At 49.2% G+C, this 25287-nt stretch overlaps 7 protein-coding genes across 7 annotated transcripts; 3 read left to right on the plus strand and 4 right to left on the minus strand.

Moving 5' to 3' along the window:
* Positions 1-2129: 2129 nt before the first annotated feature.
* Positions 2130-4446, minus strand: BO88DRAFT_405156 (Iwr1 domain-containing protein). Its single transcript, XM_025706804.1, has 3 exons — positions 4315-4446; positions 2827-4179; positions 2130-2755 (listed from the first exon to the last, which is right to left on the minus strand). Exons 1-3 carry the CDS (start codon positions 4379-4381, stop codon positions 2547-2549), a joined length of 1629 nt encoding a protein of 542 aa, XP_025562605.1. The 5' UTR covers positions 4382-4446; the 3' UTR covers positions 2130-2546.
* Positions 4447-5148: 702 nt separating this feature from the next.
* Positions 5149-9640, minus strand: BO88DRAFT_51892 (putative differentiation regulator (Nrd1)). Its single transcript, XM_025712936.1, has 3 exons — positions 9181-9640; positions 8184-8263; positions 5149-7825 (listed from the first exon to the last, which is right to left on the minus strand). Exons 1-3 carry the CDS (start codon positions 9211-9213, stop codon positions 5287-5289), a joined length of 2652 nt encoding a protein of 883 aa, XP_025562606.1. The 5' UTR covers positions 9214-9640; the 3' UTR covers positions 5149-5286.
* A 582-nt stretch (positions 9641-10222) lies between these two features.
* BO88DRAFT_405159 (asparagine--tRNA ligase DED81) lies at positions 10223-12466 on the plus strand. Its single transcript, XM_025706805.1, has 3 exons — positions 10223-10311; positions 10429-12089; positions 12170-12466. Exons 2-3 carry the CDS (start codon positions 10492-10494, stop codon positions 12294-12296), a joined length of 1725 nt encoding a protein of 574 aa, XP_025562607.1. The 5' UTR covers positions 10223-10311; positions 10429-10491; the 3' UTR covers positions 12297-12466.
* A 1154-nt stretch (positions 12467-13620) lies between these two features.
* BO88DRAFT_453900 (uncharacterized protein) lies at positions 13621-14027 on the minus strand (the record flags this gene model as incomplete). The annotated part of the gene is made up of 2 exons (XM_025710773.1): positions 13621-13903; positions 13984-14027. The coding sequence occupies 2 exons, from the start codon at positions 14025-14027 to the stop codon at positions 13621-13623; spliced, it is 327 nt and encodes a 108-aa protein (XP_025562608.1).
* Positions 14028-19341: 5314 nt separating this feature from the next.
* Positions 19342-19941, plus strand: BO88DRAFT_405161 (uncharacterized protein). Its single transcript, XM_025706806.1, has 2 exons — positions 19342-19591; positions 19644-19941. The coding sequence occupies exons 1-2, from the start codon at positions 19439-19441 to the stop codon at positions 19758-19760; spliced, it is 270 nt and encodes an 89-aa protein (XP_025562609.1). The 5' UTR covers positions 19342-19438; the 3' UTR covers positions 19761-19941.
* Positions 19942-22750: 2809 nt separating this feature from the next.
* On the plus strand, positions 22751-23177 carry BO88DRAFT_52208 (uncharacterized protein). The gene has a single exon (XM_025712937.1). It carries the CDS (start codon positions 22851-22853, stop codon positions 23124-23126), a length of 276 nt encoding a protein of 91 aa, XP_025562610.1. The 5' UTR covers positions 22751-22850; the 3' UTR covers positions 23127-23177.
* BO88DRAFT_52232 (uncharacterized protein) lies at positions 23178-24649 on the minus strand. Its single transcript, XM_025712938.1, has 2 exons — positions 24325-24649; positions 23178-24168 (listed from the first exon to the last, which is right to left on the minus strand). Exons 1-2 carry the CDS (start codon positions 24528-24530, stop codon positions 23229-23231), a joined length of 1146 nt encoding a protein of 381 aa, XP_025562611.1. The 5' UTR covers positions 24531-24649; the 3' UTR covers positions 23178-23228.
* Between the last annotated feature and the right edge of the window lie 638 nt (positions 24650-25287).

The raw sequence follows: 25287 nt of genomic DNA on the forward strand, positions 1-25287 counted from the left end.
CTTATGTCCGATGGCCGAGAGGTAGTGAGTGGTACGTATGGATACGGGGGCGAGTGTGTTCGATACGGTATTTTATGTATGGTGTGTATGGTGATTACAGATAGGCTGCAACTAGAAGTCTTACTTGGCAGTGTATGTTGGTTCCATGCTCCAACCCCAATGAACAGACAGTGGTTTAGACCATCATTTATACTCAAGGGTAGAAGCGTATATCTACTTTTGCTTGAGAGAGGTTTTATGGGGGAGACGTGGGTGTAAATGCTTCGAATTATTGACTCAAAGGATGACTATAATAGCGAACTTGATAGGTATAGTGTTAGACCTGAGTATATCTTGATGAACATATCAGTGAGAGGGGGAAAAAGAATAATACACAAGTTGTAGACTGACGGACTGTCTGTCTGACTTATCTACTTACTTCCTCTGTATCTGGCTGGGTTCTTGACAATCTGTCATACGTATAAGTGATATGGTAGTAGTTAAGATGGTATGTAAATAGCGCATTATTGTGCTAGAAGTATATATTAGACATAATGTCTCCCATGATGCACCATACCCTCTAACTACGTATGCGAGTATAGACAAACAAGTACCATGTGGAATTAATATCCAAGTGTATTATAGTAAGATATGCACTACAATAATAGTTATAACTAGTATCACTACACCACAAGTTACCCAATCTATAGTCTAGTATAGTAGAGGAGCTTTGATCTTCACCATAGCCACATAGTGGGGGTTTCACTATAGGTCTATCCTGGCTTATATGGTTGATCTTATATGGATTGACAGAACTGGGATGATAGCTAGATAGATACTAGGTAACATTCACATGTTTATCTCATGACGATAGTATACTTAATGCCTAGCTTATAGGATTCTATGTATACATATCCCACGTCCAGGGATTCAAAGTTCTACTCAATATTCTACACCGCAATACCAATACTACCAATACTCCAAGCATATTATACACCCTCCATCTAGACAATACGAGAAAGAAGAATCCAAAGAAAGAAAGAAAGCGAACCAACCAATCGCCGATCCCCTCACCTCACCAACCCAGAATAGTACTTACTTACAATCCGAGACATGACAGGTAGACCCAGGCAGACGAAAAAGAGACGCGTGGGAAGAAAATTCTAGTCTAGTCTGCAGACGAAATCATGCTGATCGAAGGATTCTTTTTCAGATCCCGAACGTACATGAAAGTCAAAGCCAAAAGGAAAGCAGGAAAGGAAATAGGAAATTGAAAAGAGAGGTGTAACCTGGTCTGACCTGACCTGACCTGACCTAACTTAACCTAATACTACTCACGTACATACATAAAACCTACAAATGGTCATTCATTTAGGCGGATGGATGGGGCGGATGGAAGGATTACTTCCTGCATGATGTGGATGCACAGGCCATGGATGGAATTCTCGGCATGTACATAGGTAGTACATACAATACACTATACGTATATACATACTTACATACATACAGCTGTATGATGGAGGGAGAGGAAAGGAGGGATCGATCAGGTGGGTTGGACAGATGGAGGTGTTGGGCCTGAATGAATGGTTGGCTTGTTTTGGTTGTGCATGTATGTCTTACTAGGTTTTCAACGTTTCTTTTTCTTTCTTCTTTTTATTTTAGTCTTTTCGTGATATTACTAATTAATTTTCTATTTATTTTCTTCTTCGCTTCCAGTTTCAATCCCGAAAGATGAGCATGACTAGTACTCCCGTATAATACGATTGTTCAGAGAAAAGTTAGAAGGTTCTATCTATCGTATTATCAGATGACAGGGCGAATGATATCGGCTTGAGGATTGTTTGAAGGATTTGGACCCCGCATTACTTCGGTCCGTTAGAATCTTATTTTGGAGTCTGTGTGTTAAGGGTCGTGGGGGTTGAGCAGAAGTAGAACTGGAGGAGGGGTGGTGGTGATGGTGAAACCAGCTTAATCTGCTGCTCTCGTGGTTCTTACTGCCTTGGGAATGGGAGGGGGAAAAAGGGAAACCGAGATGCTGAAGGATCGATCATCTTTCTCCCCGGAGGAAGGGAAGGAAAGGGAAAGGAAAGAAGGAAGGAAGAATACACCACTGCAATTCTGAAACGGTCCTTACTGGCCGGAGACATCGGTCGACTTGGCTTACGGCCTAGTCCTGTCGTCGCGGCCCAGCTCATCCTGCAGCAGCGATGCGGATGCAGATTATTTCTGCAGAGGCATGACGGCTGCTGATCTTGCGGTGAATCAGGGCCCTACGTCAATGACTTCATGGACGGCAAAAGAGGTCAGTCGAGTCGATTCGAGCCCAGCCTCATCGAGGTGCTCGTCGTCTTCGTCGATTGCCAGCAATAAACATGGCTTTAAAAGTACCATACATACGATGAATTCCTCAACCCAAACAAGGCGTGAGTTCTGCAGACGCAGCCACCCGAGCTAGTCTCGCTGCCTCGTTGTTCGGTCAGCCATGCCCCCATTCCCTGCTCACTGGCTTCCTGATTGATGGCTTGTGCGTGTCTCCCTCTGTGTGTGTGTCACCGTAATCCCTCCGATCACCAGCTCTCCTCGTCTGAATCCACGTGCGACCGAAACCCAAATCCACTACGATGGCGCCCCTCACTGGCTGAGTCGTCAAAGTCGAACTCCTCGTCATCAGACCGAGCGTATGTCCGGTATTTGTTGTAGATAGCCGTTGGATCGTCCTCTTCATCATCCCACGACAACTCCTCATCTGGATAGTCATTTGCGGGATTATTTTCAGCTGCCCGGGATCGCCCGTGGTGTTAGCCTTGTCTGCAGAAGGTCCTGCCAAAATTGCGATCGACTGCTTACCGTTCGAATCTGCATCCTCGCTATCCCACCGTTCCTCGTCCTCATCGTCTTCGACAAAGTTCTCCCAATACTCCTCGTCCTCCTGCGTGATGACGATAACTCCAATGTCTTGGCGATTCGCATCGATGCCATGCTGCCGCAACCAAGCCTCCTGGTCCGCATCCAAACCAACTAATGGGTCCGTAAGCAGTCCAGTGTCTGGAAGTGGCTTCCGTATGTACGTGTCGTAGACGTACTCCCCGTCGCTCTCGTCCTCTTCAGGCCCCGCGGGCAGAGTGTTCGCCGCCTCTTCAGCTTTCTCTACTGGCCCTTGCATCACCTGTGCGTCCGAGGCTCCCGCACGATGCTTATTGGGCGTGCGCGGTTGGTATTTCAACGGAGGCTTGGGCATCACCGAATGAGGCCGAGCCGGTCGCGAAAACTGCGACCCCGATCGCTGCGTGTAGTCTGTTTCGGTGGCCGTCACATCCATTTCTGAGTCCAGCTCCAGAGCCACTTTCTCCAGTTCCCTTGCCAATCGTTCCGACTCATTCTCCCAATTACTCTGATGGGCCGCCTCAGCTTCTCTGTCCAGCACCTGTGAGATATGCTGTTTAGCAGCCGAGATCGCGCTCTTACGCTCCTCTCTCCATTTCCTTTCTGCCTGGTTCACCACCGGCCGCTTCCTCGGCCGTTCGGGCTCGGAGGCCAGAGCGCCCGCAACCGTCATGCTTGCCTGCTCATCCACCTGATCAGCAGCATCAGCAACCATCGACGCTTGTCTCGAATGCGGCGTGCGCCTCAGTTTCTCTACTAGCACCGCGACCGCGCCATCTTTGCGTTTCTGGACACCACCGCCTGTGCTACGGAGCGGGCTCATTGGTGTAGTGGATCTAGAGATCTGGAACCGGCGTAGAGATTGCGTCCGCCCCGGAGAGGAAGCTAGGCTTCCTCTCTCACTGGATGCAGACGACGCTACCTTTCTAGACGCATCGGTTCCACTAGAAGCTGGAACAGCAGATGGGGTTCCCGGCTGGCTTTCTGTAGGTGTTGAAAGCAAGGCTTTTCTCAACTTCTCCTCATTTTCTTTCCGAGCGTTGGCCAGGCGACGTTCCTCGCGGAACTCTGCCCCAGGAGACGTGGCTCTTACCAGAGGGACAGTTGCACCTGCACCAGCGACGCGGTTGGTCACGCCCCCAGTAGTTGGATAGACGGTGTTGCTCACCGACCGCGGAGTAAGCAGTTTTCTCCGCGCTGCTGAGAAAGAAGAGGGGCTAGACGAGCTGTCTTCATGGCTATTGCCACTGATCTGAACCCTTTGAAAAACAAAGTCCGTGAATCGACGCTTAGTCTGATGCAGCTCTGACTGAATGTCTGGAAAATTGCATTAGCGTTGGGAACTCGGTAAAATGACCAAAAAGCAGAGGGGAACTGCTAGTTATATTTTGCAATTGAGGGGCCTCGTCACTAAAGAAGGGCCGCTCATGCAACGAATCAAGGGAGTCTTACATAGGGTCTCAACCGGCTCCTCTTCTCTGCGACGCTTGATATTAATCTGTTCTGGAGGTAAAGACATCGTGCTTCGATAGAAGTGTGAAGCAGCCTTAACCGTGTCGTCAAAGAACGATGGTGATGAAGGACCTCGAAGTGGTGATAAAGTGAAATGATGGTGATCGCAGCGGCTTCGTTTGGTTCCATGGTAACATCTTCATCCGGCCTAGCGCGACCAAGCGGGTATATGCTCACGTGATCGCGGTGTTGACGCATTACCCAATGCGGCAGCTGCTACCCCGTACAATCTACTAGTACTACAATTCTATTGGGACTGTTTCAATATTGTGACCACATGTCTGTCATTTCTTATGCACTGAGCACTCTTCTTCTCGTCTTTCTTATGTTCCTTGCTGGCGGATCCACTATTATCATCCTGGATCAATTACCTCCGCCGCTATATAAACCCTTGTCGTAATCACAGTGCAACAGGGGAGCTCTATGCTCGGGATTAGTTCCGTTGAATGGCATCACATATGCAAACTAGCAGCCTGAGACATCAACAGACCCCACCAAAACCGGTCTAGGATCTGGCTGCGATCTCATCCGCCTTCGTAGCCAACTGGAGATCAGAAACGGCAAAATGGCCAAAAAAGCAGAATCAAAGTATGGAAATGACAAGAAAGAAAGGCAAAAGAAGATGAAGAAGATCATGCCCAGCTAGCAATACATAGGATGGTATAGGAAGAAAGGGATATTAAAATCGGTAAGAGGGGGTTGCCGGAGAAAGGAAATTTGCACAATTAAAAGAAAGAGAGAAAAACCAAAGTGAAGTGAAATGAAACCAATACAAAGAAAGAAATCGGAATGGAGACATCGAAAGAATTAGCCAAGTGGCAAAGCAATATAGATGGAACAGAACGCAGAAGAAGAATGGCTATGCTCATCAAGTGGAATAGCGGGCATCACCCTTGCAGCGGCAGGGTGCACTTATTTGGCTCCAATCTCCTCCTCGGCCCAGCCGGGCAGCGAACTCTCGTTCTGGATGGCTAATCCGAAGCCGGCATGGCTGAGACCGCCTAGAGCAGAGGTGAAGCTCGAAAAGCTGCTTTGCGGCTGATGGGCAATTCCAGAACGGGGAGGCTGGTTCGAAACAGACCCGAAAGGCTCCTGAGAAAACGATGGCAAACTCACGGCCCGGGAATGTTGCGCCCGTGGCACATTCAGGCTGCTGGTGCTAGCGGTAGCATGGTGGCCGGGGCCTGTAGAGCCGTTGGTCACATTCAAGAATCCGTTGGTCGACGGCTTGTGTTGGTGCAACGGGGCCTCGATGCTGCCGTTGGAAAGCTCACCAGTGCTCGCGCCATTGTAGAGCGACTGCTGTTGTGGCGGTTGAGGCTGGGACTGAAGACCAGCTAAGGTCATGGGGTCATTCAGCCGGTTTTCCTGCTCCTGGGCTTGCTGGGCGGACATTTGGTTGAGGTACATAGTCAAAGGATTGTTTGCACCGACATTCAGAATGCCAGACGGGGATGAGACGGTCTGCAGGGGATGCCTGTGGTGCTGACCATTCTGAGAACCCGTAGACCCTGGAGCAGGAGATAGGGCAGGATGAGTCGGGCTAGAGCCCGAGCCAGATTGGCTTAGGTTCTGCTGGAAGCCATTCAAGGCTGGAGAAGGTGACTGAGGTCCCTCAAACCCGGACCCATTACGACCCTGCGGACCTCCATTACCAGCTTGACGCGGGGGGTTTCCGCAGCGATCCTTCCCAAAGTTGATCTTGAATCTCTTGTATTCGTCGCGGTTCCGCATCCCTTCAATCGCCTTGATGGCATTGGCGATGTTGGTGAAATTGACAAATGCGCAGCTCTTTTCACGGAGCGTGTTGACAAGCTCGATCTCTCCATATTCGGAGAAGTCTTGGCGAAGGCGCTCCTCCGACCAGGTCTCATCGAGATTACCGACATAGACATTTCGAGAAGCACCGCCACTCACGGCCAGGGCGATAGCTGGCGGAAGAGGACCGGAATGCTTACCCCAGCCAATCTTCAGACGACGGTTATGAATCATGAGGCCCTGCAGGTTGCTTAGGGCGTAGAACGATGCGGCTGACGTAGGATCAATGAAAGTGACAAAGCAGATATGCTTATCGGGAATATAGCGAATATGATGCAGCAAACCACCACGTACGACGTTGCAAATCTCCTCAATAGTTGTTTCGGGATGAATGTTCCCCAAATAGATGGTCCGGTTGCCCAAGTTGTTGACTCCGCCGGCTGTGGTGGCCACAGCTGCTGCGGCCACAGATTGCTGAGCGAGTGCGTTGGTGATCAAATCACGGTCCGCCGAATTGAGGATGTGTGCATATCCAGGGGCAATACCCAGGAACTGAGCAGCATTTTGCTGCTGCGTTTTGGAAACATAAGCGCACCGATCTTTGCCGTAGAATACGCGCCTGGGTGCCTGCCACTTAGCCTCCTGAGGAAGTTGAGAAACAGCCTTCATCGCGTTGCTGATGGACAAGAAGTGGACGAATCCAATCGCCTTCTCCTTGACGATCTTGACGGTATCGATAGGCCCAAACTTTCCTAGCTCCTCCCGCAGTTCTTCTTCTGTCATGTCCTCCGACAGGTTGCCTAGGTATACATTCCGCGATGCGCCGGACTGCTGCACAGCCAGAGCGACCGAAGTAGGCACCTGGGAGGGTTTGCCCCAACCCACCTTGATGTCATTCCCCTTGATGGCAAGCTTCTTCAAGATTGCATCCGAGTGGAAGTGGGTTGCGGAGTTGCTGTCCAGGAAGGAGATGAATGCACAGTTCTTGTCAGGAAGCAAACGAACCGACTCAATTTGACCGCTTCGAACATGGTTCAAGATCTCTTCTGCGGAGGTTTCTGCCGGGATGTTGCCTAGGTATACGGTTCGGCTCGTACCCGAAAGCAAGCCAGGGGTTACCGAGGCAGCGGGACTGCCGTACGCTGCGTTGCCCAGCGGCCCCATCCCACCAACAGGAGACTGAGGAGCTCCCAGCATTTGAGAATTACCTATACCATCCGTCGACATCATACTAGAATATAGGCCAGCATTCTGCGAGGGCTGGGTCGGACTTCCGAGCTGATGGTGACTCTGATGATTCTGGGCATGTGATGAGGCATTCGTCTGGGGAAAGCCGCCGAAATTGGCGAATTGGGGCGAGGCGAATGCAGAAGGAGTACCCGGCTGAAAGGGGCTACCAAGCAGCAGCTGAGAAGGTAGCAGGGGAGTGAAGTTCATGTCAAACGCGGCGCCAGAGGCGGCCATGTTGTCCGAGATGGGAGCAGAGGTATTAATCGCAGGGATATTGGCTCGACGAGCGTTCCGGTCCGTTAGGCCCTGCAGGGGAATATTGTTGGAGGCGTATGCTCCGTGAGAGAAGCCGGTGCTGTCCGCGTTGAGGTGGGAAAACTTGGAAGGGATCAGACGACTCGGAATGCTTGCATCGGAGGTTTGCATGGCGAGGGAAGGGAGCGAGTAGGACACAATTGTCCCCCTAATGAAGGAAAACGGAATAAGATGAGTTCGTGGTCGATGGAAATTAACGATATCACTTAGTCAAGGGGGAGAGGACGTACTAGGCAATCAACACGGTAGGAATGGCCAGGAGAGAGGGAAAAAAAGGCCGGGCCCGATGATCACCCCCGAAAAGAGAAGGGGGAAAATAAGGAAGAAAACAGAGACCTGGAGAGGCCAGAATGAAGGTAACCAAACTGAGAAAGAAGAGCAGAAAGGACGGCAAAGAGCACGGAGCAGAAAGACTGCCAATAAAGACGTGTCTAGAAGGGATCCCGCTAGTCAATTGGAATGTGCATGGACAATGAGTGGTTGAGTTGGTGGAAACGGAGACAAACCTGCGCTGGTTTAGTTGCTTTAGGGGGCTTTGCGGGTGAGGAGGCCGAGAGACTAAAGCAAGAGTGATGTTGTGCTCCGACTGAGATCCAACCGAGATTAGAAGGAGAGGACAAAGATAAAAAGATAAAAATAATGATCAAAATAAAGGTGACCCTGTCAAATGAGAGTACGGAGTACTGGAGAGGGAGAACGCCCCAGACCTGCCAAAGTGCCAGGTTGTAGCGGACCCAAACGTTGACAAAGAAGGTATCCAAAGGCCGCCGACAATCCAACTAAAAAGGGATAAGTGGTAATAACAGTAGACGAAGAGTAAAAGAAAAGCAAAGGGAAAGAGAGAAAGTAATTGCAAAGAACAATTAAACTAAAAGGTTACAGCCGCCAGTACAAGTTAAGCGGAAAAGAAGGGTGAGGAAAAAAGAGGGCCCCTGGTAGGGGAAAAAGGGGGGCGCGTGTTTGAGGGACACAGGCGCGATAAAATAGTGAGGAGAAAATAAAGATAATAATGAATGAATGATATCCGCGAGGAAAGAACAAGAACAACACCCTGCAATACTTCTCCTCTCGCGTTTCCCAGGCTATCTTATAGAAATGCAAGTAAACAGTAATCAAACAAATGAAAGCTTATCAAAATATTATCATCAACAACTCGAGTAATTAAAATAAAATCACATTGAACCAAGGGAACTGTTGTGGGAGAACCAACAATCCCAGATAGTAAAGAACGCGAGGAACTAGCCAAAAAGAGACAAACTGTTACAGGGTCAGGTAAGCAAGGAATGGGCCGAGACAGAGCAGCAAGTATGTAATCGATGTATCAAAGGGGGAGGAAAAGCAGGTGGGTAAAAAAGGGGATTTGCGGCAGAAGGATTCCTCAACCAGTCAATGCTCCATGGTGAACTTGAACCATCATTGTGACTGCGGGAAAAGTCCCAATGGATAATTATAGTAATAGCGTAATCAATTCTTGTGGAGTGAAAGGTTTTAGCAGATCCATACTTTTGAGGCAAAAGATGGGGAAATGGTCTCCATTCAACCATCTGTCATCCGTCGCATGGGCAGCACTAAGCAGCGGCTTTCCCACTCAAACAAGCATGCTGCGCTTCCACGCATATTGAAGCGCTCTGTTCTGCTATCAATCGATCTGAGAATGGGTGGTATCACGTAGCCTGCCCCAAAATAAACTCTTCTGGTTCGTGTTCAGACGATGGCCGACCAACAAGTTCGGGCGACAGCGCGATTTCGGCCATGGCAAATGCTGAGAAATCTATAATCCTTTCTATCGCCCTGCAGCAGCGGTATCAGCGCCTCCAGGAGTTATGCCATCCCCTGAGATGCATCAGTTGGGACTTTGCTTTTCCCACATTGCGATCGGTCATTCTGATCGTAAATGATTGATCAATCAGCGGAAGTGCCAGGAATCGGGGCTAACAGGAGACTTTCAACCAGCCACAGCGTCTACGAACGATCTTGTGTTGGTGGGGTGTCCTGGTCAGCGGCTCTTGAACCTGACGGAATTCGTGTTGATCCGGTCCGGCTGCAGAACAATTGGGTCTTGGCGCCTTGTGCCAGTAGTACCTTCCATGGCGGGCCTTTCTGCAAATGGCCAGTGCTATACTCCGTACAGTTATAACCCATTCACTAATCCGTACAGAGTCAATGCCCGTAGGATTGTTGATTGAGAAGACAAGAAATCTCTTTAGAAGATATGACATGGCGATTGAGAGATCTAAGACGTAGCGCTTCCTGTCTCTATCGGCGCGAGGGGCCTACCTTAGACATCGTTCGATGTGTTCTCTTCTTGGGACTACTTATACCCAAGCATGAAGCTCTCGATTTTGCTCATAGTCAATAGATCCGGTGCATAATGGCTACTACAACTAACTAAAATGGAAGACATCGTCCGGACGAATGATTATCCCGTGTCTCCAAGTGGTTAGATAAGGTAGTATCCGCGCAGGGCGGCAGTATGTATGCCTTATTGATGCCTGAATAATACGTGGGGATATCGGGATCCAAAAATTTACCCCTCCACTGTTCACTTCCACACTGTGCGAGTTGAACATCTTGGCCTCCATTCCCGCGGGACTTGCTGCATAGTCGCCTTCTGGTCAGAGTACTGGTCTACATGTGAGTACTTTCTGTCATTTTGTCTTATCACTCAATGCCTATGAGCGCCCGATAAGAAGACTCTCGTGGTGACTCACATGCGCCTCCGCAACACAATTTGACTGACACCTCCGCCAGAGCCCAGCTCATTACCCCCCGATTCCCTCGCGCTGGCCAGACTCCTACACCTAACCCGCCAAAATGGCTTCTATCTACATTGACGAAGATGTCGGCAGGGACGACTCGACCGCCAACGGAAGCGAATCTGCCCCCTACAAGACCCTCCTTCATGCTTTCATGCAGCACGCTCCTACCGATGGCAACCAGTACCTGACCCGCAAGTCCCAGACTGAGCCCACGGAGGCAGGCGCCGATCCCGCGTCTAAATTGGAGTGGAAGCCGGCCACGAAATCGGCGGTCAAGAAGGCCACCAACCTGTACGAGCAACGGAAGAGAAAGGCTGCGAAGGAACAAGAATTGGCTATCCGCGAGAAGCAGGAGGCTGAGAAGCGACAGGCTATCCTTGAGGAGGCGAAGAAGGTCGTTCTTACGGAGGACACCTCACTTCCTAAGCCCACCAAGATCCGTCTTGATGTGACTGATCCGGCCGTTGTCAAGCTGGGATCCCCCGAGTCTGAGACTCCTGGAACTCGTGTTCGTGTGGTTGGAAGAGTTCACCGTCTGCGTGCTCAGAAGGACGTTATCTTCCTCACTCTGACCGATGGCTATGGCTACCTGCAGTGCGTCCTGACGGGCAACCTGTGTAAGACTTACGATGCCATGACTCTTACCCTTGAGACTTCGATTGCTATCCATGGTGAGATGCGTGCCGTCCCCCCTAAGCAGCATGCTCCCAACAACCGTGAGCTGCACGCCGATTTCTACACTATCATTGGCCGCGCTGCTGGTGACAAGGAGGCTATCACCACTAGGGTTGCACCTGATGCTGATCCCCAAACCCTCTATGACAACCGTCACCTCGTCCTCCGTGGTGAGACCGCCTCGTCAGTGATGAAGGTTCGCGCGGCTACCCTCCGGGCTTTCCGCCAGACCTTCGAAGAGAACCGCATGTTGGAAGTCACTCCTCCTGCCATGGTTCAGACTCAGGTGGAGGGTGGAAGCACCTTGTTCGGGTTCGACTACTATGGCGAGAATGCTTATTTGACCCAGTCCTCCCAGCTTTACCTGGAGACTTGTCTCCCCTCCCTTGGTGACGTCTTCTGTGTGTGCCCTTCTTTCCGTGCTGAGAAGTCGCTCACCCGTCGCCATCTGTCCGAGTACACTCACATCGAGGCAGAGCTTGACTTCATCACCTTCAACGACCTCCTCGATCACCTTGAGAACGTCATCTGCCGTGTTATTGATCTGACTCTGGCTGAGCCGGCCACCAAGGCCCTCATCGAGAAGCTCAACCCCGACTTCAAGCCCCCTAGCCGCCCCTTCAAGCGGATGAAGTACTCCGATGCCATTGAGTGGCTGCGGGAACACGACATCCCCAACGAGGAGGGCAAGCCTCACGAGTTCGGCGATGACATTGCCGAGGCTGCTGAGAGAAAGATGACCGATATCATCAACCAACCCATCTTCCTGACCCACTTCCCTGCTGAGATCAAGGCCTTCTACATGAAGAAGGACGCTGAAGACCGCCGTGTCACCGAGAGTGTGGACGTTCTCATGCCTGGTGTTGGTGAGATCGTCGGTGGTAGTATGAGAATGGACGACTGGGATGAGCTCATGGCCGCCTATAAGCACGAAGGCATGGATCCTTCCCCGTACTACTGGTACACTGACCAGCGCAAGTAAGTCAAGCCTTCACAAGCCTCTCCCCATCATGTAATCTCTCTAAGAGACGTATAACTGATATGCATCTACAATATAGGTACGGTACCTCCCCTCACGGTGGTTACGGTCTTGGTCTCGAACGTTTCCTGGCTTGGTTGTGTGCTCGTTACACCGTTCGCGACTGCTCCTTGTATCCTCGTTTCACCGGCCGTTGCACTCCTTAAGCGCTTTGGTGTCATAGACAGGATTTATAGATACATGATACACCGACTCATTCCAGATGTGATATCGGTAGTCATGGTAATACTCTCTGATATCGACTATGAAAGCAAATCGTCATGTTTCATTCAATTCTGGTCACAGGGCCTATCGTAAAGTATAATTCCGATTGCTTCTTAATTTCAGATTATCACTATATTGTAGCCGTAATTTTACGGTCGCTTCGACACCAGCTTCTTGTAAATGAAGAAATAGAAATCGTTGACTTCGACCTACATCAAAGCTATCGAGTCTGGAAGTGAGACCAGTGTGGGTCGTGATGGAAGTAAAGGATTACTAAAACTGCGTCTTCGCACTATAGTCCGTCATAATATCGATCCGTAGACAGACGTAGTGAGTAGACAGTGAGTCAGCACATCACTGGGAAGAAGTTGATGTCGTAAGTGGGGGAATAAGTACTAATTAGACACTGTAAGAAAGATCCGTATTGAGAAGGCACCACCATAGTATGCAGCCAAGGATGTTGTTGGTTGGACGCTCAAGGGGGTTTAGCTCCGTTTGACATCACGAGCAGCGACTACTACTCTCTCTACATATGATGATCGCTCAATCACTTTCTCAACTCATTAGTCCTTATTGTCAAATTTCGAATTGGGTGATCGAGTGCGACACTTAACATGTATAGCTGGTTTTGGTAAGTGTCGGCTTTCATTAATGCCATTCCGGGTTTATTGGATGGTTTCTCATGCATCTTCCCTGCAGGAAGCAGCCAAGCCGATTATGCTCGCTGAGCGCTCTATGTCACCATAGTGGGCTTTCAGAGTCGCGACGAGCACATTGCTATGCTGAGCCAGAAGTGTAGAGGGCAGATATGGATAATGCTGTGTCCAAGACCGGCCTCCATTGGAAAAGCAAGCTATGTCCATAGGGACGGCTACCATGGCCCCTCTAGGAATACAGGATGCTAACTGAGATAGACCGGTGCAACAGGAGCCTGGTTGCAACACAGTACCTGGTGCGAGACATCTGCTGGTCTTAAGGATCGTACACAGCGTTCTCTCAGCACACGACAGCTATTTAAGCTGCCGGTGGCGGCTCTCTCTCTGGTATGATATGTGAGACGATAGATAGGTAGACTTTCCTTGTCTTAAAGGACCCGACTAATATGATACTAGACAGAAAGATATACGAATAACTCGTCTAGCTGTATCCCACTTCCTTCATCTGCGTTCAAAGGGGGCCAGGACACCTTTTGAAGACCTTATCAAATGATCATGCGTCATGCGGACAATCTGCTGGGTATGCGAGGCATAACAGGGTTGCAGATATTCAGTTTGGGTTGTGATTATTCCGACCACGAGCCCCTTGGGCAGTCTGGCCGCCGTTGGCGGAGTTCTCAGATAAGGCTGCCAGGATTTGCTGGTGGGATGCATCCGAACGTATCATGGAAACCATCTGGTTGACAGTATCCTGATCTCCATTGCGGACTACTCCTAGAAGCTGTTCGAGGAAGCCTCGGTAATAAACCAGTTCCTCGGCGAGTCGGTCAGATGTTTGAGAAGAGTTGTCTGGAGGCTCGAGACGCGCGCTTTGACTGCTCTGGTTGTGGCGACTAATGGCAAAAACAGTCAACCGATACTGTCAAGAGAATACGGGCGAAATAAACAGAGTTCTTAACAGTAAGGTACCTACCTGGGATGGCCGTTTGGTGACGAGCCAGTGTTTTCTTGTCTCATCCTGTTGTCCGCAGAGGGGGAGTCTCGATTTCCAACCTGTGGAGATGCCCCTCGTTTGTTTTTCGACAAGACGCCTGCTTGGCGGTGGAGTGTATATTATAATATTGCAGGAACGATAAGGATCAGATTAGAGAAGGAAAGTGGCGACTGATATCGAGGAAGGTCCAGGCTGAACAGTGCCCCACAAGACAAGGAAATCCGTCGATCTGGTGACAGGTGTACTCCGTAATATGGGTGCCTCTTGATTCCAAGAGCTTAGCCGAGTTACCAGTGGAGGCAAGCTATGCCCAGGCGGTTGATGCAGTGGTTGACCACGCACTTGGGTATTGCCGCCCAATGGCCCAACAAGAATCTTCCGCTTAATGGTGGAATTATTGAGGAAATAGCTGAGCCTAGAAGGAGACAGCTGTCGGGTTGGGAAGGGGGAAGCGTCCATCCTCTGACCTAAGCCACGCGAACAGGGATTAATCATTGGCCAAGAGTCAGTTCTTCATTAGGGTGTTCAGCAGATCGATCACAGGCCCTGGAGGAGCCATAGGACGGCATTGCAGAGGCAAAGCCCAGAAAGGATCATCATTGCGCTGTCCTGACCGGGCACGGTTGCTCCCTCGACGGTACCCCATCAGACCAGCACCATATGTGATCATTTTGCGGGCGACTTTGTTATCCGCAGGCACATTTCGCCGAGCGGGCCAGTCAAGAACCATGGAATAAAGCTACCCGCAACACAGAGTAATGTCAGGTTAGGCCTGTTAGTTGGTTTGGGGGATCTTTGGTACTGTGCTCGCGGAGAATTCTCCCAGCCAATCCTCGCTCCCTCTCGTCTCCGCCGCCATTCGGGGAAACATCGCTTTTGTAGTGCACGCTAGAACATCTGGTGCCGTGACTATACGTCAACCGGATCACTGACCTTCCCTCTCTTCTTTTAATCCTCCCCAAGACGGTCCGGTCTTTTCAAAGCTGATCCTTTATACCTACAATATCATGTGTCAAAGTGGGAAGTTTTCGTGATGCAGCAGCCTGGCTCCAAGTCAGCGGACAGCTGCCACCGGCTTTTGTGGTTATTGTATTAGCCCCGTTTGACTGTGGGAACGCTTCACGGCCTGGCAGAAGAGCTTGCTCCTATGGAAGCTATGAACTGACACTTATGTAACAGGCGTCACATCGAATGCTTTCTCTCTCGCAGACCTGCATATTGATGACGAGGAATCAGTAGAACCGTATCTGCCGAGAACCAGACTCGCCTCCTGACCTCGAATTTATCGCGACAAGTCTCTCGAAAATCGTCCTCCCACAACAAGAAAGAGAAATGGATTCAGAGTTCGGTATCATTAGCATCATGTCATCTAGGATTTCAGCGGTCCCGCGGTGCGTTTTGCTGTCAACATTAAGAAAACGGCGATGGTTTGTCTTCGGTGGAAACACACTGGTAGCGGCAGAGAATACCACAATGGTATCAAGACACGGATTCATCATCGGATTTGATTACTCAAATATATACTGGCAAATTTTCAGTGTGGCACAAATCCACGGCATATCTGGTTTGTCAGTCTTCTGAGCAGCCTGCTCGCAGGCTTGTCCCGGGATACACAATCCGCCTCGCAAGTTTCACACCTGTGAAGTGTCTCCTCTGAGAGCTGGAGACTTGCACCAGTCATTCCGGTTATCGAGTGAATCCGAGACGTGCCTTTTGGTCAAGCTCAGTACACTTCGGCGAAGAGGGAGAGGATACCACAGGAAGCGCGATGATCTTTGGTTTCAACCGTTAGGCTTTAGGCACAGTGACGGCACCTCAGCTCGTGTTCGCGAGCACCCCATCGGTTCGGTATGCTCGTAAAGCGCATCTAGGACAATCTGCCGTATTATACCAAAGACGTGTCTCTATGGAACCGAAGGTCGTTGCTTGTGCTGGACTCGCATGGGTGGTAAGGACCCTTGTTCGAACGAGCGCCAAGCTTTGTAGTCTGGCTCGATTTGACGTGCAGATCTAGCGTCAATCTTCGATGGTTTCATCACAATGAACTCAGGCATCCACCAGATCTATAGCTTCTTTGCAAGTCTGCAAAAGGTACACGTGGTGCTCGAGCTCTCACTTTAAATGACTACCGTCTGTTGTGTGATTCCAGAATAGTTTTCTCGCTCGTATCGCAATCGTCAATCACGCTCGTGTGCTGGCTCAGCGAACGAGTATGCTGTCATATGTTTGGTTACGTCACGGGAACTAGTGCGCTTTAGCATGAACGTCAGGTCTGTCAATGTACAACTCTGTCCGATACGCTTTCATCGAAAGTGCCATGTGCGACGTCCTAAGTTGGATCCGTACAACCAAGTCTGGCTTTCTTGTTCGGGCATCAGCATTGGGCAGAGACTCCACCGATTGAATGCTGGGTGTAGTGCAGTCTATCGAGCTTGAAATGATTGGGTGATACTGATAAATCAGTAGAAAGGTGCTGTTCCAAACAACTGCATACCAAGCTTCGTTCGCGCTTTGGCACGCCTTGTCCAGTTCAAATGCCTACATCTCGGTGATCAAGGCATCCATCGAAGGCATCAGGTCCGACCCTACAAATTGTCCAGACCTGCCAAAGTCCATTTTGGTGCTTCACCGGCGGGCAGGCGGCTGTAATAGTTCGGAAGATGTTATGAGAATCTGGCTTGCTCCACTTCCGGGGATTGACCGGATTTGCAACGACGGGAAGTCTCATCGCCCGCCATGAGAACACTGGCCATTGTGGGCGTGGGCAAGACGTCTCGGGTGTAGAGGTAAGAGCCAACTGTAGAGGACTATATTTCGGTTCTGACGAAACCACATGCAGAAGGCGAGCTTGCGCCCAGTATTGTCCGTGCAAGCGCAAAGTTTTGCAGAAGCCAGAAATTTGTGTCGAGAGTGAAATAGTCTTCGCTTACCAATCGATTTTCAGTCTTTCTAGTAGATCAATCACATTGGTGGATTCTGCTCCAGGTTAGGCACTGGCAGTCAAGAAGAAGCAACCATAAAACCTGAAGGAGATGAGGAATACCTACCTGGAGAGAAAAGGGGGGCGGAGGGAACAGGGCAAGGGCAGCAAGCAACCAGACGAACCGGTGGTTTCTAGCGCCAAGGTGAGTGCCCATTAGCGAAGGAAAATACATCCAGGAATCCTCATTGGGCAACTACTGGACGCCTCCGAAGTCATCTCCCGAACGCGAGGAAAAAAGGTCATGCGTTCTGGAAACGCTTACAAACTATCAAGGCGCATGCCGTGAGAGGATAAGTGTGAGAAGTTTGCATCAGTACTAACCTTATGGCTCAATAGATCAGTGCAGCCTTCACAACGCCGGTGGACTCCTCGCATCCGACATCTCTTTTACGACATTGCAGGTTAGCGATACAAAGTATGGCTTGTACCAGTGTAGACTTGTCGACTACACTTGTTCAGCAGCTTCTGAGCATGTCATGAGAGGCTGCAATCCAGAAAGTGCAAAATCTGACAGTCAATAACAGGCCTTGCTCGGTGTCTCGGTTCGGGTGACATTCGAAGTATACCGGTGGAGGCGCTCTTCCGCGTATTATTGCGAGCAGTGAGGAACCCAAGAGTACGTCGCAGAGTGCAGTGCTCTACCTGAATAGGCCATTCTAAGGGAAATTTATGTCTATACTGACTGGTCACTGTCGGTTTGGACAATAAGGAAGAGCGATGACAACAACGGCAAAAAGCAAATATCTACTGGGTTCCGGTCGTTGTTTGTCAGAACTTCTACTGAACCATGTCTCGAGGCGGAGCCCTGCGGCCCAGTCTCAGCCAGATGTGCTGGCACCATTCCGTGAGCCTGCTGCCATAGCCTGCACTACGGAAAATGTTTCCGTGCCACAGTGGAATCTGGCAGCCCATTCTTGGGGCCGGTTATGCAGCCTACGGAGGAACATATGCCTAACCTCATACTAGTGCATGTCCACCCTCTTACTACTCCGTACAGGCTACAAATATATTGGAACTAGTCCACCTTAGCCCCCCATATGCAGGGTCCTCTAGGATGATATTACCCAAAAAAAGGCATCCAAAGCTTGCATATGCAAGTCATTATCAGCTTAGATTAAAGCACATCCGAACCGGTTCTGGCTAGCTGAAGAAGTGTCCCTCGGGAAATTGCCACCCTAGTCTATGACTCCTCAGGGGTGAGATGACTTGCGCAAGGTCCACGCACGTCCTACCATGTCAAAATTGGTGTGGGTCGCCGCCCCCTTTTAGTTTTCTTCATCACACCCTCTTTGGTGTGTGGATTAGAGGACATGGTTTGTGGAAATAGGATTACACGTAGTTTAGTAATTTCTGCCCTGAAGAAAGTACTTTACCTTTATTGGATTAGCTCGTGGGGTCTGAACACGTCCATTGAGAGACTAGTTCTCTTCACGTATTCGTTTTGTTACTATGGTCGAGGTCTGATTAACTGCTGTCTGTGTATAGTATATATCTTACTTACATATCTTACTATGTCATGTCAGTGATAAAATCATGACACTGATCTGATTTTTAGTTACTGTCCCTGTATAGTACTATGTTAACTTCACAAAGTTTCATCTGCCCTGTTAGTATGGAAGTATAATCAGCCAGATTGATGTACTATAAAGTTAGTGCTGGTCTCCTGCATTTATTGATCTTTGTCAATGCAAGCAAGATCAACTTAGCTTTCCGGCAGAGAACATAATTGACGCTGTTTGAGCATGGTCATACTCACATTATGTATTACATAACCTTCTTAATTATACTCACTGCAGAGCCTTATTCACCGAAGGGCAGTTTAGTATAGTTCCTACAATTGTTTGTTTATTCTCCCTTGCTCCGGATAATTTATCCCTGTATGTATAGTTATGCTCCCTATGCGTGGCGCGTGAGGCGCTTCCGCTGGGAATGTGAGACATGCTGTTGGTAAGTAGGTGGCTAGCATTGACCACAGCCACACGTTATTCAGCCACGTGCTGTATAGGGATATTTTCTGGGAGATATAACTGATGTGTTGTTCTGTGGTAACTTCAGAAACACGCTCAGGAGGGATGGGGGATATGGGTTGATCTTCGAAAAGAACGACTCCATATCGATGTTGTTGACGTCTTTTGGCTCTGCTCTGCCAGAGCATACCAAAACTTGTTGTCCTGGAATTCATGCTCGTAGGAGAGCAGCATTCTTTGGACCTTGTTTTCTGATCGTTTAGCATAGGGACGCGACACAGTAATAACAGGTGCAAATTATCCCCCCTTGCTTCGCAAATAGCAAGGGGAAACGGAGCACTTATAAAGCAACTTATGTGTCGCTGCCACCCATGTACGTGATCGGCTGCATGACATTACCTACTTGATTCTGTCCTCTTGCCGAACTTGCTCGGTGTCCATTCCCTCGTTTTCAGACTGCCACTCATTTGGTCAAATTAGCAAGATGCAGCTTTCCGATCTTTTCGTTACGGCTTTTGCCCTCCTCGCATCTACTGCCTATGCCCAGACTGGTTCCCAGGGTACTGATACTGGAAACAAGTTTTGCACGGGCCAATGTCTTCCTAAGAGTTCCGAACTTCCCTGCAGCAATCCGGAGGTAAGCACATCCTCGGTTCTGGGCACAGAGTCCTCATTGACCGTTATGACAGTGGCAAGCATCATTGGGTTGCTACATGTGCTGCCTCGATAATGATAATGCGGGTGGCTTTGCGGACAGTCTCCCTGATGATATCCTTCCTGACGACATCATTGGCGACGATGCTTGAAATCAGCCGACATGTCCCCCACTTTATGTCCCAGTCCAGTTGTCGCGTAATCCTTCTAGCGAAATTATTGGGTTTCTTGTGCTGCGCTTAAAGAGGAATCAAGGATTCCGTGTCCTGGGCATGTACATAATGTTGCAATGTGGCGTATTGATTTCGTCATAAATAAATCCTTGCTTGTATGTGTATTGTTTTCGACTCTGGAAAGAAAAACCTTCCATACCTAGGGTATATTAATCATTGAAAATAGTCCCAGTAGTGGGGGTGAATCCGCTAGATGGTTCGTAGGCTTGGGGTTCTCGATTCGGAGGCTCGTAGTTGGAAGAGTAGCGCGCGCGTTGCGTAGCCGAGACCATTGAATAACATTGACTGCAGATGGCCCTTCGACGGCACACTGCGCCCAGCATTGATGCTATCGAGCCATAAGCAATAGAAGTTCGTTCCTATCGCAATTGTGTTATCACTTTAGCCTATTTCAACCCGCTGGCCTATTTTGAACTGTTTCACGCCGCGTGTCGGTTGCAGCACGTCTGGTACTGTCAGATACCTTAGGTCTTCGTTTCCGTGCCGGTCCAATCAAGTCTCTGCAGACAGAACGATATTAATGCAGCCCTAGTCACTTCAGAGAGGATGTGCTTCCGCGACGCATCTAGTCAAGCACCTTCTCATCCACTCTGCATTGTATTGTATCCTAGCTCTTCAGACCCTGACACTGGCATTATATTATAATTCGTGCGTTGCTATCGTGTTCAAGCAACGTCGTCTGCCGGTGCTAGTTCGACCTAAGGGTTTTATCGGTCGCTGGACCGTGATATTTGCTATTGCCAGCTAACACCAACATGATATCCTTGTGTTTGGAGGGCAGAAGCACTAGGTCTCGACCAATTGCCGTAATTGGGTTATGCAGCGGGTAGTTTGTGCACTGAGCAACGTCGTTGTTCGCATTGAGCAAATTTGCTGTTGGCTTGTACCAACGGCCGACATTCAGCCTATCGTGGCATAATCTCCCTACCAAATACACGCTTCGTTCTTTATATCTGGGCTTTCATTCGACCATATGGCGGGTTCATTGATGACATGCAGCAAAACATGCATCTGTTCCTGTCATTGCCGACCATGGGACATACCCGGCCGAGTGGATCAATTTGTGTAACCAGCCTTTAGAGTTGACGGCGTATGACCCCACAGTGATACAGGTGTAGATGTAGTTGTTCAAGGTATCTCCAATCTCTCGTATTGTCAAGATCATAGGGGATTGGTTCTGCCGAAGCACGTCGTTCGAAGGGAAAGTGGGATTTGGCATATCTGGTCTGCGGGCTCTCCGGCTCTACGTCAGCGCTAAGTTAGCAAGAATCAAAATAATAGCATGGGCTTGGACACGGAACGTGAGGTGAACACAGCGTCTAATTCCAGAGGTATTAATGAGTATATCTGCTGAAAGACACTTGTTCTCAACCAGGCATTCTGTAGCCTTCAGAGGACGATGTGGAGTCTTCGAATATCTTCACAACCAGTGATTAGTACAGGTTGTCTCGTGTCCAGACAAGCCAAGGATAATTGTCCGTTGTAATAACGGATCTTGAAGCATTCTACTCTCATAGAAGCCACATTTGAGTCTGCAGAGTAATTCCATCAAGCTCTTCATGGGCGCACCAGGCCAAACGAGGTTGCGGTATCATGGGGCATGAGAAGTACTTCGATCCACGCGTACTGACGAGAAAAGAGGAAATTCATCATAATTCTAGCTTCTTAATGACGAGGACAGCCTGGAGCCCGAGCAGGGAGGTCTGGCAGGAGGCTGAGAGAGCAGAAGGTAAAATCCCTGAAGAGAAACTAGTCGATGGACGGGGGTGACGGAGGCATAAACGGGATGCAAAGGACAAGAAACCTCGATGGTCACGTTTCCGATGCTCGTTCGATGCAGGATTTGATATCGGGCTGGTGACAGGATGGAAAGAAAGAAACAACGGGACGCTCGCAAGATTCAGTTAACGGGGGGTGGATGGAAATCATTTCCGGCTGGCAGGACAAATGTGCTTGCCGTCCCAGGAAAAGCTCGCCAAACTAACCTTGGTACCTTAGTTCTGTTGCACTTGTTCCTAGTCTTTCACAAATTATTCTGCTCTATTTACGAGCTCTTTATTATACGAGGTTCGCTTCAAGTTGCCTAATCTAGGCTTGGAGAATCTCAGGGTTCAGTAGAATGGCAGAATCTGGTTTCACGATGAACTCATCTTGCAAGACTGGACCCCCTATTTTTGAGTTTCCAAGAATACTTCTAATGCTAAAGCATTCGTATATGAGCTGATTATGTACCTCTCAAGTGTTGGATTCTTCAAGGCAGGTTCGTTAGCAGACATCCAGAAACGAAGAAGACTGGTGAGAGGCTGAATAACTAACATCGCTGGGTGGATAATGGGCTTTCTGCGTCCTCAGAAGATGGTAAATTAACCCACACCAGAAGATGCACCAGTTGCAGACACCCTGCAGCTATATAACTGATGCACGTCCAGTGCTTGGCTGACATCTTCATCGCCTCTCCTTCTTTTGCTCTTTTGCCACCAGACTCTTCTTGTTGTGAGATCCAACGAATGTAAAGCGTATTTATTCAACGCAAATTGAAGTATACTGGTATGAAAATGGGGCGCATCCACGGAAAGGAATTTACTCCGGGCTATGATGCTCGAAAGCTATGCTATAGTACACATCAGGAGCACAGAGGATGTTGCGGAGCAGGCGTTCTTTACTTGGTATGTGAACTGCAAGTCATTAGTTTGTATGACCTACACGGCATGATGTTGTAGCTTATTTGCCAATTAAGCTTTCTGTATGATTCATGTATAGCAATGGGATGCTGCGAGCAACTATCCTCTCTTTGCTGGCTGTTACTTGCCACTCGTTTTATGCATAACATTATACATCACTGTATGTATATGCTTAGTCATACTTCACAATACAGGGCGTTCGGCAGTGGTTCGGTAGTACTGTTAGTCTTTGACAGCAGCTAATAACATCTTGCACGCACTATGGGTACCTCTGGGTCGGTCTAGTGGTAGATCACAAATTGATAGGTGGATGGTCCAATAAAAAAACATGTCTTGTTCAGTTCTATATAGAAATCCCCGCTCGTCTATACACATGCCCAAAGTCCGTGTGGTATTAAGAATCCATTTAAGCATCCGCTATGTGCTCAATGTCCAAAAGGAAGGTGCTGTTTCCACGCCTATCATCCATCGCTTCGTAGTACTCATGCTGGCTCTAATGCATCTGTTGTGTTTTTCCCGCTCAATATTTGCATATACCAAAATGACTGACAACGGAAAACCAAAAATAAAAAAAATAAAAATTCAAGATAATGCCAGAGGCTAGCCCTTTCCATGACCCACATGCACAACATCTGAGCGCTTGCAATTTCGACTAAGAATTGTAACCTCAGTCGACTTGGAAAGCGTCAGAATCGTGACGGTATGATCACGAAATCTCCTCCAGGGAACGGGCAGATATATCAGACGTCGGCGAACCCAAGGCCGTCTTCAGGGTGGGCGTCTTTTCAATGGGCTTCTCATCCCATAGCGCACTACTGGCGGGGAAGATCGACCCATCGTTGGAGATATTAACGGCGGGGGCATCTTCCACGCTCACATGCACATGAGGCACCACCAAGTCGAGCCCCTTCGAGGCGCTTGAGCAACCAGACATCTGGGGCTTGTGCCGAGGGGGCAGTGGACGATAGGCCGAGTCATGCATATAGCTCATATAGTCCGACCCGTTGCTGCTCACCGACGAAGCAGCTGTGGACGGCGTGTGCATCAGCGGCGGAACAGACCCTGTAGCACTCCAGAGTGCCGACAAGCTGGTCGAACTGCGGTGATCAAACCGAGGGCGCCGGACCGGCATCATAGTGTCATCACGGTGAAACTGGGATAGGTAATTCCAAGCCTCTGACGACGCCAGAGAACTGGCACCGGATCCCATAGGTATCACTGGCTTCCATTCGGATGGATCCTGATCCGTCTTGGAATCATTCCATTCGCTGGGTATCCTGGAGATCGAGGATCTGGCGGCACCTTTCGTGGGAGTCATGGGTGCTACAATCATTCGAGGAGACATAGGAGGAGAGGCAGGTGGAGTTGTTGAGGAAGACATGGAGGAGTTTGATGAGAAGGAAGCTGAGAGTGGTTTGTGGGAGTCTTTGCGGCGACAGCTGCAGAGATAATGTGTTAAAAGAAAATTATTGAAAGGAAAGAGATAGCATTGAGACAAAGGAAGGGCTAGGGGGAACTGGTTGGAATTTAAACCAACAGTGGAGGCTGTGCAAGTCAAGGCCGTGGCGCGATAAGGAGTCTCATACCTTTCGCTACAATATAAGAGGGAATTGTCAGGCACTGTTATCTGCTTTTCGCACATGGCGCTGTAGATCAGTTAGCTTTGATCCTGAAGATAAGCGATCATTTGATATGCAAGGGGAATAAGCGACAAGGTTAACGGGGATGTGCGAGGATTGGCAAAAGCAACCATGCTGGGGAGAAGGCAGGGCCGAAGATACTAGATGTAGCATAACACATACCAAAAGTTGAGAAAGCTAGCCGCCATCTCGGGCTGCCGGTCGTCGTCCAATTCCAACTGCTTGGTGACTTGTCCAGAGCCTAGTTTGGATATGGAGTGGTTGACAAAGGATGTGCCTCTCCGATGTAAAGCCGGCCGAGAGTTCCTCAGCTTAGGGACATTGGAGCCCGAGGAAGTGCGGCGATGGTGGTTATTGCTTTGAGTCATGGATGGCGGTGAGGATCTGGTTAAGTATAAATATGACACCGGTCCAAAAGAAAAACCATCTATCTGAAAATAATTCGGCGATGGTACCTTGCGCCGAACCGCGCCAGTTGTGGAGCACGAGAGCTTGCCCCTATGGGGTCAGAAAGTATGAGGGATTTGCGTCTAGCAGGGATCCAACTGCACAATTGGTTGGACCAATGGACTCGCACGGTAGTACTGGATGATATAGTTTCGTAATAATGCCTCAGTCCTCGTTCAGCCGAAATGGCATGTGCCGAATGAGTCGAGCTGAAACGGCAAGGGAATACACGCCTGAGTGGTTTCTTATTTTTGAGGAAACCCTGGCAATGAGAGTCAAATATGTAGCGGGCGAACGCCAAATTCTTTGTAATGACAGTAACAACGATAAGCTTTTTTCTTTTCTGCTCTGTGTGTATCTGCTGTGGTACCAGAATTGGTCAGATAGGTCACAAATGAAACCAGTCTCACTAGTAGTACTACTAGAACGTTGGTGGCCCGGCTGAGGGAGCGTTATCACCGGCCTCTGAGTGGGGAGAGATAAGGGACAACAAAGTAACAAACGGGTAATCGACAAACGAAAGAAAAAAAAAAAAATCTTAAGAAATAATAAATGCTAGGAAGGGAGACATACATACCAAAGGAATGGCAGTGTATTCTGTTTCCCCCTTTCTGCGAATTAAATCCCTCTTTGTTTTCTTCTTGGTTTGGCCCCTTTCTTATAAACCAGTGTGCCGTC

Source organism: Aspergillus vadensis (genome assembly GCF_003184925.1).
Source record: "Aspergillus vadensis CBS 113365 unplaced genomic scaffold BO88scaffold_12, whole genome shotgun sequence".
In the NCBI taxonomy this organism is placed as follows: Eukaryota; Fungi; Ascomycota; class Eurotiomycetes; order Eurotiales; family Aspergillaceae; genus Aspergillus; species Aspergillus vadensis.